We start from the raw sequence: 12,201 nt of genomic DNA on the forward strand, positions 1-12,201 counted from the left end.
TGCTGTCAGTCATCCTGGACTGCGAACAGCGCCGTTACCCAGAGGTTGCCCAGAGGTCAGGAGGATGAGGAAGCAATGCTCCAGGATCTTGGAGCTCATGAGAACCAAAGCAATACTAACAATACCAATAATACTAACACTACTAACACTAATGATATACTCAGGCCGTGGGAATCCGCGCCACGGGAAAGGCACTTTTAACTGGGGAATTGTTAACTGTCGAGGGCAGATGGCAGAGGCCGGAGCAGAGGCAGCAGAGAGGGCATCTCTACTCCTGACACGACATCCCCGGACCTGCCTTCCACGATCTGTCCCCCACGATCTCTGGAGGAGACGATCGGGCGGAACGGTCCCGTCCGGCGCCCCGTGGCCGCCCTCGGATAATGCCGAGCCGCGGCCGCCGATGAGACCCCGGCCTCGCCTGCTGCTACAGCGGGTCCGGGACGCACCGGAGGATCCAGAGCTAAGCGAGGCTGCCGGGGGCAGCCCTACCGTGCCCCACCCTTCCGCACCGCCCGGCGGGCGGCCCCGGCCCTGCCCCCGCCCCAGCGGGCAGGAGGGTCGCCAGTGGACTGCGGGGCCGGTTCGGATGCCGAGGCCGCGGCGCGGGTGATCCGTGAGAGGCATCTAAAAAAATCGTTTCCTTCCGGAGCGGCGGCGGCGGCCGCCACTTCTCCGGCGCAGCTCGGGCGCCGGCGGCGCCCTCCGGGGTGAGGCGCTCGGCAGCCACGGAGGAAGGCGGCGGGCGCTGCGCGGGGGCCGGGGCGGAGGAGGCTGAGCGGTGGGAGGGGCAGGGACGGACCAGCCGCGGCGGGGACAAGGTGCCAGCGGAGCGGAGGCGCCGCCGCTCGCGCTCTGTCGCCCTCCCACCCGCAGAAGTTTGACTCGGGAGCAGCGCAGCCGCCCGGGCCGCCGCGGCGGGGCAGGTACCCGCGGCGGGAGACGCCGCGCTTGAGGCCGCCGCGGGACGGGGGTCGCCTCCAGCGGGACGCCGGCGGCGGTAGCGCTGCTCCGGGAGCCGCCCCTCCCGCGACATGGCAGCGCGATCCCGGAGACCCTGGCTCAGCGTCGTGCTGGGGCTGGTGCTGGGTTTCACAGCCGCCTCCTGGCTCATCGCCCCTAGAGTGGCCGAGCTCAGCGAGAAGAAGCGGCGCGGCGCCAGCCTCTGCTCCTACTACGGCCGCGCGGCGGGGCCGGGGGCGGCCCGGGGCGCGGCGGCGGCGGGCGGGCAGCAGGCGCCGCCGGGTGCAGCGGCGGTGCTGGGCGGCACGAGTTTCAGGAGCAGCCCCTGGGAGCTGCCGCCGGCGGCGGCGGAGGGCACGGTCTCCAGCCCCGCTGCCGGCGGGGAAGGGGAGCCGGAGGAGGAGGACGAAGGCGGCGAGAAGCGGAGCGGCCGGCCTGGCGGCAGCCACAACGGCAGCGGGGACTGGGGGGGCGCCCAGGGCTGCACCAAGCCCCGCAACTTTCTCTACGTGGGAGTGATGACGGCCCAGAAGTACCTGGGCAGTCGGGCGGTGGCGGCGCTGCGGACGTGGGCGCCCTCGGTGCCGGGCCGGGTGGAGTTCTTCTCCAGCCAGGGCTCCGCCGCGCCCCCCGGGATGCCCCCGCTGCCCGTCGTTGCCCTGCCAGGAGTGGACGACTCTTACCCGCCGCAAAAGAAGTCCTTCATGATGATCAAGTACATGCACGATCACTACCTGGACAAGTACGAGTGGTTCATGCGGGCGGACGACGACGTCTACATAAAAGGTGACCGGGGCGCGTCCCGCCGGCGGGAGGCAGGGAGGAGGGGGAGCGGTGTCTGGGAGCTCGTCGGAGTCCTCCCGTGGGTCGGGGAGAGATTCGGTTCCCGCCTGGGGCGGGGAGAGCATGAGGCGCCTCGAGCTGCCACGGCCCCGCCGGCGTTTGCTTCCAGCCCCAGTGTGCGGGGTATAGGGAGCCGCCCCATCCTGAGGGAACCCCGGCGTGCCCGGGCCGGGCCGTCTCTGGGGAGGCCGCGACTCGTTGGAGAGCCAAAACTGCGGGTTGGACCACGCCGGGCTCGGTGACTGGTCCCTTTGGATGGGCGTGTGGTCCCGGTTCTGCCGTCCCCGTCCTCGCTTCTATGGCGATCCTGCGGACGAAGCCTCCGCCGGGGTCCAGCGGAGAGGGTCTGGTCCGGCGGAGAGCGGCGGGCTGCGGGACACTGCAGGACTCACGACTCGACCGCAGGGTGTCTGGTGGTCGTGCCGCGCCCCGGCTCCCCCGGTGGAGTCGGTGTGGGACTCCTGGAGAGTGCTGCTGTCACCGGTACCAGCTCCCCCCCTGCCTCGACCCTTGGCTGGGCGAGCGCAGCCGCCGCGGGCTCCAAGTGAAGCTGCTGTTCCGTGCAGCGGGCGCCTCCGGGAAGCACCAGCCCTGCTCCCGTGCGAGTTTCATAGCACCGTTAGGACGTGATGTTCCGCAGCCTTCTTCCTTTCGATCTGCGCTTGAGGATGGCATTGTTTGTGCCGTGTCCCGCGCTTAGGAAAGGGAAGCTGAAGTTGAAAGCATAAGCCCAGGTTGTGAGTTTGGTTGCTTACACTGCTGTATGTTCATTGGTGGTGGCTGTACCCTTCCCTGTTTGTCACTTCATTTTGAATCGTTTAATAGGCTGCCTGCTCATCAGCTATTATTCATCTGTCAAATACTTGCAGATGTACACATGTATATATGTATATACATTCAGTTGCAGGCATAAAGTTGTGGTTTCTTTGAGTTCCTTTCGATGGCGTACTGAACCTGTCTTTAATTGACTACATGGTACCAAAGTAAACCTATCCAGAAACTTTTAATTTCAGATAAATTTTGAAGTTTCCTAAAATAACTATCTAAGTGATGATAAACATTGTAGCACTGCACTGTTTGAAACTAACAAGAGTTTTACTTTCTTTCCAGGAATTAGTCCGTAATCAAACCTGTTTTTCCTACTTAATTTAGATTGGCTCTGGTATTTTCAAAAACTAGTCTGTTAAATCTTACCTGGTATTTTCCATCCACTCCTTCTCTCCCCATCCTGGAATTATATTGTCCAAATTGTCTAACCTTAGGGACTTTTATACCAGCAAGTGCTTTCCATCAGTACTGTTTGAGCAGAACAAGTTCACTGTCACTGTATATTCCAGCTTGTGGCTGGAAGGAAAATGTCATTGTAATGTTAATTAAAAAAAACTTGTTAACTAGTCCAAGGATGTTTTCTGTAAGGTCTAGGATATTGCTTTGGAAGTCATTTCCTCCGACAGTCTCAGATACCTGTTACATTTTTATAAAATGTATAAAAAGAGATGGCTGGCAGAGTAGTCAGAGAAATAACAGTAATCTTCTTTTTTTTTTTTTTTTTCAGGTGAAAAATTGGAGGAGTTTCTTCGCTCACTGAACAGCAGTAAACCTCTGTATTTGGGGCAGACTGGTCTGGGCAATATTGAAGAACTCGGAAAACTGGGGCTGGAGCCTGGAGAAAATTTCTGCATGGGAGGGCCAGGAATGATCTTTAGCCGGGAAGTTCTCCGGAGAATGGTGCCACATATAGGTGAATGCCTTCGAGAAATGTACACCACTCATGAGGATGTGGAAGTGGGCAGATGTGTCCGGAGGTTTGGAGGAACTCAGTGTGTTTGGTCCTATGAGGTAAGTGGCAGTATAAATTGCAGTGTGCTATTTGTTTACAGAGTTTTTCATCTTGAAAGGTAAGTAGCTGTAGCTGCAATCTCTTTCCACCTTAATTATCTTCCAGTGCTTGCATCAGGATGAGAACTGTAAAGAAAAAAAGAGAGGAATTCACAGCATATTGTTATAATCATACTTATTTCTACTTGTGTCTTACAGTTTTCATTGGTGACAATTTACTGCAGACATGTTGTAAGCATTGGTGTGCCATAAGTTGCTAGAGCATTACCTAGAGTGTTTCAAATCAATCCTTGACAGGAAGCTGTTGCATTTGATATATATGCTGTTCAGGACAGATTGATTTAAGCAGATCTTTTCAAGTTTAGATAAGCATGAAGCGTACCTGTTTGCTCTGCATCTCAGTCTCTTAAAATACATTGTGGCATTTGAAGAATGGCCTGTATTTTCTTAATTACTCAGATGTATCTTATTCAAGTTTGTTATTTAGAGAACCAGAAATAGGCTGGGTTTGTCTTTTTTTTTGTACAGAAGTGAAATTTGTTACATTGCCTTTCTATGACACAAATTTAATAGTGTTTTTCTTAGCATAGAACAGTGTTAAAATGGATTAAGAATACGTGCAGTGTAATAAATTTTCCTATGCTGAAGTAATTTTAGGAACAAATTACTTCATTTAGTAGCAGCATTTTCTAACGTAATAAGGATCTGTTGCAGTACCCAAAAAGCTTTTCTGCAATGCCATAATTTAAATTCATGCTGGTTTCTCTGGAGTTATTGCGCTTATTTGCAAGACTATCTTCACAGATCAAAATAGGCTGAGTGTAGAACTACAAGAAAGGGTAAAGGGTGAAACCTAATATGATGAATATTATTTCACTTATTTTGACCAGTTCTTTAATATTAATATGTGCTTGCTCTTGTGGCACTCCCTCATTAATCAGGAAAAATCCATCTAAATGGCCCACAGAAAGAGGCTATGTGGTATATACTGTCAAAAAGTCAGAAAAAATTAATTTTGTGTAATAGCATTTTTCTGAATGGCCCATGGAAAGGTGACCATTTATAAATGTGTTTGGTTTGCTACAGTGTATGTAAACAGGGGAGCAAAAGAAAATGCTGCATACTTGGTACTAATTAGGTAGAAATCTTTGAGGGGCAAATCTACTTCTCAACAGAAACATGCTTTTTGAGCCTATTTCATTATGTATTGTAAATGCTACTGTGCAATAATATACCTGTTACTCTGGCAGAGAAGGGAAGGCATTTATGGTGTTGATGGAAATCCATGTAGTACTATATAGGACCAGTGGTTCCTAATCAGACATCCAAATTGCTTGGTACATCTGCAGCCTAATCGTACACTCCGATGTGTTTGGGCTGTGTCTGTACAAAGCTATTTTCCAGTCCTTATGGGCATGTGGTGCTTGCTGATCTGTATCAGCTGGCAGCATTAAGATTCTGCCCTGACAGTTGTATCACGGAAGGGGTTTTGTTTTTGTTTTTATGGCTTGACCTGGGGAGAAATCTGTGTAAGAAAACGGATTATAATATCACCATGGTTATAATTTATTTTGATGTTGAATGTCAGGAAATTTTGGCTCCAGGCACTGATCTTAAGGGGGATGGAACAAAAAAATACCGTTTTGGAGACTGGTTTATATGACTGCCCAGAAGCTCAGCTTTTCATGGTAGGATTGAGGCCTGAAAACAAACGTTTTGAAAAGAACTTATGCTTGTATGGGATCTGGAATAGAGTGACACCAGTCTTGGCTGTCAGTTGCACTTGAAGGACCTTGGTCTATGTAATAAAGAATAGAAGAAAAAATGTGTTGGGCATTGCAGTAGTCTCTACTAATTTCTGACCAGTATTTCTGTCTGATTCTGAAGAATCTTTGACTCTGTTGCCAGTGCAGAAGCTGCTTGGGAAAATGCAGATGATTAAGACAAAGCTGCTTAGGATGTTATCCCAGAATTAAACCTATTTAGATGGAAGGAGTGAAATGGAGTGTCCGGAAAGAGAAGCTGCATTTGTGCTTTGGCATAGTTTGTGCTGTACAACAGTATGATACTCCACCTGAGCAGATCTGTGTGTTGCAGATTGCTGATTATTTGGTGAAAAGAGTGATTTTTTTTTTTTTTTTTTTTTTTTTTTTTTTTTTTTTTTTTTTACCTAGGGCACTGAAACTGTTTCTGTGTGCTTTTTCATTCCTGTGTTAGATCAGAAATGCTCTCTATGTGGTAGAAGGGGAATATTCCTTCAGATACATGGGCACAAAATCTAAGATTTGGGGCAGGGCTTCCTGTATAGCCAGTTGCACTTTTGTCCTCTTGTTCTATGTAAGTAATAAACTGAGCGCTGTTAAGCAGCAAGATTATTATGAACTCAGTTGATTTTAGTAAGATAAATAATTTGTATTTCGTATGTATTTGTGAAGACCAATGTAAGCTGGAAACAATTACATTAAAATTCATAGGAGCTTTTTAGCTCCAGAACAGTTGAATCACTGTTGCCTATTTTTTCACTAGATTTCTTTTCTAAGAACTGGATCAGAAAGTCAAAGAGTTGCTGAGAAAACCTGAAATGCTTGATCTTTGCTGGGTGGCTTAGCTGGTGTAGTTGACTGGCTGCCTGTTAGAGTTTGTTCTGCTGCTACTTAGGGCTAGCCAGAAGCATATGGGAGCTTATATGCATAATATGCTTGCTGACAAGAAGAGGGTAACAACTTTGGTGGTTTTTTTCTTTTTTCATTTTAAATTTTTTTTTGTTGCTGTAAGAATGAATAAGAAAAGAAGATATTTATGGGCCTGCAGGGAGCCACTCTTATGTTTTGAACTTTCTAGAGTTAAATTCTACTTCTGCCAGATTTGAAGCCAGGTCTAAAGATTGGGACTCCCACATACCAAGTGACTCATGGCTGAGGTGATGAGCCTTTCTCTGTGCCTGCTATGGAGCTCCTCCACTCTAAATAAAGAATTACTCATTAGATTGCTAAGAGAGGGAATCTAATGACAGTGGTTTTAGGGTCCTTGTGAAAAATGGAGGACAGAAAGAGGAGGACACTTGGGTTAGTGTCTCTTTTTGGTTGGTGTCCTGTTCTGCTGGGCTTGGGCAGCCCTGTGGTGAGTGGGAACAGGGGAGAATCCACTTTGCTGAGCATGAGCATCATGAGAAAAAGAGATGCTCATAGCCAGGAATAAAGGACTAGCAAAGTGTCAAACTGCTGTCCTGACAGCAGCTTAGATTCAAATTGTCTGGAAGCAACAGCTGAACTGTAGCCTAAATCTAGTCCATTTCCTTGCTTCATGAGAAGGTATCTGCTAGAAGTGCATTTTGGATAGATCCTTTTCTTTCTACAGAAGATCCACCCTTGTTCTGGTATATTTTTTCAATTATGTTTTAATTTACCTCTGTTATGATGATTCTGTAATGATTGAGGTATAACAAACCTGACAAATTTGTCCAAAGTATCTCTGTAAAAAGTCTGTTTGTTTTCATAGGGTAATAGCATCTTCTGTTTCCTCAAATCAGAAATAAAGATTAAAAAGGCCTTTTGATTTGTTTTCAGAATCTATATTTCAAGCTATCAGTCTCTTCCACTAATTTTGAGTTTTTATTTTAAAGGAATGGAGAAATTAGCTTGATTTTAGTGAGTCATACATTTTCTATTCTTTTGAAAACAAAAATATAGCTAAAACAGTATCTCAATACTGTGTACTTCCTTGTTTTGCTATTTAAGAAGGATTTGAGTATAGAGGATGATTCGAAATAAAGGTCTGATTGCTTTATCTCTCTTTCCTTCCCCCTTTCTTTTAAAAACATATTTTGGGTTTCAGAAGACCATTTTGTAATTTATAACCTGAGGTTTGAACAGATGAAATAGTGCAGTTTCATAAAATGACTAAAAGAAATGCTGTGTATGAAATAACATACTATAACAATTGAAGAAGACTTTGTCAGGGTGTAAATACTATCAGAGAATGTGTTTCTTTAGGAAATAAAAATTGTCAAATGCAGCATAAAACATCTAAAGAAAATTCATTGGTGTGCTCGTAACATATATTCAAATGCTTGCAAAGCTTTTCTTTTTGTAGCCTTTTTTCCCTTTTTATGAATGAAAATCATATAGCATATCTTAAGGTAGAAGAGACTCATAAGGATTTTGAAGTCCAGTGCTTGCTATGTTCACTTTAGAGTTAAAGACTACTTTCCTCCAAAGCATCCTGTACAGTATTTTTCCTTTGGTATTGTGTAGGTTGATGCTGAAAGAAAATATGGTATTTTGTAAATACAAGTAGTCCACATAAATGATATATCTAGTGGAATACAATATGCCATTGGTTTCCCCCCGCTTTGTTTCCGAGTTCAAGGACAACCATAGAATACAGTCTCATTACTGCAACACTCTTTTAGTAAAAATTTTCTATTATCCTATTTGTTGTTGATTCCCAGTAGTTACAGTAAATATTGCAGTAAATGTCATGGGAAAATGCCTCTTTGGATCAAGCTGTGTACTCAGAAACAGTACACAGTTTTTCCTTTACAGTGCATTGGTATTTTAATGCTCTGGTCGTACTAGAACTTTGTAAACCATTTTATGTCTCATCTTCTAAAAATACATTATATTTTCTGTTTTAATTTAAGACTTCCTTCCGGTTGTATTTTAATCTGTCATTTGAGGCTTTGTCTCTCTCTTTGTTGAAGATCAGTACTAAGCTTTGAGTTCAACCCTGCACCAAACAGAAGCATAGAGGTGTGGGTGCCTTTGATGATAGGATGGTATTTTGCTCATTTTGGGTACTGAAATGAGCAGTCTTGAAGCAGCAGTGCCCCACCCCCACTCAAGTTGTTAAATCCATACAGTGTCATTAGACAGTTACATAAATGCAGCCATTACTTTAAAAAAATCAGTGATCCTAGAATAAAAATGCATAGTAGAGTGGACCCTTGCAGTAGGGGTCTCTGAGTGTATATGAAGAGAAATCAGATGATCCCAGAGACCTTAGAACTTTTTGCATAAATGGACATTTACTGATACAGGATTGCTTGTGTGCTGTCTTAACTGTTTGTTACCAACAGCTATCCAATTGGTGATGTTAACTGCACATATAAAATTTCTATATTTTATGTGATTCTCACCTGGTTAGAAATATCATACTATTGTAGTATAGTTTTTTCTGTGCATACATCATACAAATAACTTCAATCCTTCAATGCATATCCTGTTCCTTGTATTCCTTGAACCATGGTGCTAAGTTGGATCATTACTCTTGCCCTGTGTGGCTCTGCCTTGAGCTGCCAGCCCTGACTGTGCTGTGCAGATTTCCTGCTTGTTTTTTTTTTTTTTTTCTTTTTTTCTTCCCTATGGCTTTCTACATAACCTCCTGTCATTCATGTGCTCTTTTATTTGGGGAATCTGGGGAGACTGCCTGAGGGCCCTGCCTCTCTTGGGTTCATGAATCCTGGGGGTTCCTTGTCTTCTAAACTCTTCTTGATCCTGTCATGATCAGCTTGGCTGGGAAGTTGAGGAACATCATGGTGAGAAAGCAGAGTCATTCCTGGTATTTGCATGTTTCTGAGTCGTAAGTGTTTCCTCATGTGGCTCAGCACAACAGCAAGAGCTGGAGATACTTTTTCTGGCATCCTTATTGTGATGGATAGCATTCCCATAGCTACCATGGAGATGTGCAGAAGAACACACAAATCTATGGCTGTGGTCCACTGTATGAGGGCATCTGATATGTGGAGCCAAGAGCTAAGAGAGCCATTTCTCACCTGGTTGAGTGCTAAGGTCTCTTACTTTCCTGTCTTGGTTTCAGGTTTAGTGACCTGTGTTTTCTGCCCTGCCCCAACAGGAAATATTACTTGTGTGATTTCAGAGTTTTACATCTGTATAATTGTGACACTTGGTGCTGAGTTATCAAGCTGCTGAAAGACTCTGGGGTGTATTTTCATGTCCCTGGTATGAAAAATGCATGGCTACACCTTCATTCCAATGTGTTTTTATCTAACAGCAGCCCTTTGTTTGGAGGACTGAGTGGCTAGCTAACAGCTTTTGAGTCAGTTGCAAACGTTTGAATATTCTTAAACCAAGTATTTCAAAGTCTTTCCTCTAAGAATAAGCTCTTGTTTGACTTACCAAAGGATCTCACAGACAAGAAGAAAAAAAGTTCCTAAACTATTAGAAATGTATCTTTAGTTCTGCATATGGGTATCCTGACCCATGTCTCAGTGTCTCTGAATGATTAAAGCTACCCATGTTAGATTTTTTCCCTCAAGTTTGCTGTAATATTGTTGGAAATATTTTATCAAGGCTTTTGTGCCATCGTATATATCTAGGTAGTACTTCCACAGATGTCTAGTGCACAAGTCTAGGTGTTCAAGTGTTTAAAAGGGTGTTTGTCATGAGCTGATGCAATTGTGGCTCAACTGGTGTAAGACATATCTCGTTTAAACCCATCAGATCATCAGTCTCTACCTATTAGAGTACAAGGAATACGCTTGGCTTTTAGAATGAGAATAACGGATTGAATAACTGCATTAGTGCCAACTTTAAGTGAATTTGTGAAGTAGAGCAAGATGAAACCCTTATGTTTACCTTTTTTTCTGAAATAGTTTTCTACTTTACATTAAAATCAAGTAAATCTAACCACACAGGAAGCATTCGTTTCTATAGATATTTCCAGAATTACCTATGCTTTCAAAGTTTTGTCTTTCCTACAAGTTCTAAAATAACTGTATTTCACATGGACAGATCTGACTCTGGTAATTGGTCATGCTTTGGCTAATAGTTTTGTTAAGCTGTCCTACTTCAGCCTTTCTGAAGATGAATGGTTAGTTGAAATGGAATAGTAGAGAGTTACTGAAAGTGTGTTTAGTTTTCTCAAAGACACAGATAGTCCACAAGTTGTTTCCTCCTGCTCCCTCCCGACCCCAGTGTAGATGGATTTTGTTACTTGTTCTGGGCTATTCTTAGTATCTCTTTTCAACCCAACTTAGAAAATTCTCTCAGAGATAACTTTTTCTTGACTTTGACTTTCCAGCTTCACATCTTTTGCAATCAAAAGACATATTTCTACTGAAATAGAAAATGCTCACAAAAGAGAGGGGCTGGAAGTTGTAAGCAGAGGCAGTTACAAAAATTATTTGAAATAAAAACTTATTAAATGTACTCTTGAAACCTACTGGAATACTACAGTAGGATATGTCTTTTTTTAGAAGAATAAGCTTTCTAGCTACTCTTCCAGTTTGTATTTTTCTTGGGAGTTTTCTTCAGGTAGACAACTAGGCATAAAATGTAGCTGGATCACTTGAATTCTTCTTGCTTTATTTTATGGTTCTCATTACTAAAGAGCTTGCCAGCTCTTTTCAGTTCTTATGTGAGAAGGCATGTATTAACTCATCATCAGCATATGCTGCTGTACCATATTCTCTGCAGTATGTTTTTATTTAGTTACTTCATTGCGTGGAATAACACAAAATACTTGAAGAATACCTCACATATTAAAATTGTAGCAAGAATTGCCAGCTTTGAGGAGTTTATTCCATCAGACCAGTGTTGGGTACTGATTTAAGCTCAAGATGAGTGCCAGGTTGGTCACTTTTTAATGCATATTTGGAACTGGGGAGCAAATAAATGTGTAGTTCCACCCCTGCTGCAATATTTTTAGCTTCTGGGTATTACTCTAAGCAAAGATTTTTGGCATGCCTCTAAGAAATCTTTTAAAGCACTCATACTTTTGAAAATAAAGAACATCTTGAACTAGAGGTATAATTTTAGGAAATTCTGGAGGAGGATAAGCAGCCTGGTAGCTGAAACAGGCTTCTTGAATGCTGTTTTATGTATGATTTAGTCTTAAAGTGAACCTAGGAAAGGAACTAGCTTTTTTTTTTTTTTTAATGTAGTGGTGTTGAGTTCCATTTCTATTATCTTTTATGTATTACTTTTATGTTGTAGTCTTGAGATACACTTTCAACACACTGGTTGAAGTTTTACCTTTAGTAAGGTGAACAGTTAAAAATATTTTTAAAAAGGCTTAAAATAAGTCTTCTGTAGTATGCTGGTTTAACCATACACTTGAATACTGAAAGCTGAAGTTCTGACTGGACAGATTGTCTGTTTGGTTTTAATTTTTGGGTTGTGATATTTTATTTAGAAACTTGAAACTGTTCATTTTAATAAGTTTAAAATAGGATGGTAGGCTTCTTGTTTGGTTGGTTTGGGGTTTTTTTTTGTGTGTGTGTGTGTGCTTGTTACTTTGGAGGACTTCATGCTTTCAGAGTGCTTTCAAGTGCTCTGCCATGCTTTTAAAACATTTGAGCTCCTAAACTGTTTTGCTTTTGAGGTTTTTTCCTTTTAATTATTATTATTTTTACAAACATTTCAGGGGCAAGTTAACATCTGAAGGACAAATATCCAATCACCAGGACGCTTCTTCTTTTGACTCTGCATTTGCTGGTATAAGAGAAGTGCTTGCTCATGGGTCCTTACTGAGTGCAGCATCTGTGAACGAGCTCCTCATGTTGTATGAACAAATGCGTTGAAGAAATGCAGCATT

General features: G+C 43.9%; 1 protein-coding gene across 1 annotated transcript in view; it reads left to right on the plus strand.

The window, feature by feature from the left end:
* The first annotated feature begins 556 nt into the window (after positions 1–556).
* Positions 557–12,201, plus strand: part of CHSY3 (chondroitin sulfate synthase 3) — a 142,113-nt gene continuing 130,468 nt past the window's right edge. Inside the window, exons 1-2 of the mRNA XM_038123459.1 lie at positions 557–1,749; positions 3,362–3,645. Coding sequence (XP_037979387.1) covers positions 1,035–1,749; positions 3,362–3,645 — 999 coding nt within the window. The 5' untranslated portion in view covers positions 557–1,034. The remainder of the gene's footprint in view (positions 1,750–3,361; positions 3,646–12,201) is intronic.

Source organism: Motacilla alba, chromosome Z, assembly GCF_015832195.1.
Source record: "Motacilla alba alba isolate MOTALB_02 chromosome Z, Motacilla_alba_V1.0_pri, whole genome shotgun sequence".
NCBI lineage: Eukaryota > Metazoa > Chordata > Aves > Passeriformes > Motacillidae > Motacilla > Motacilla alba.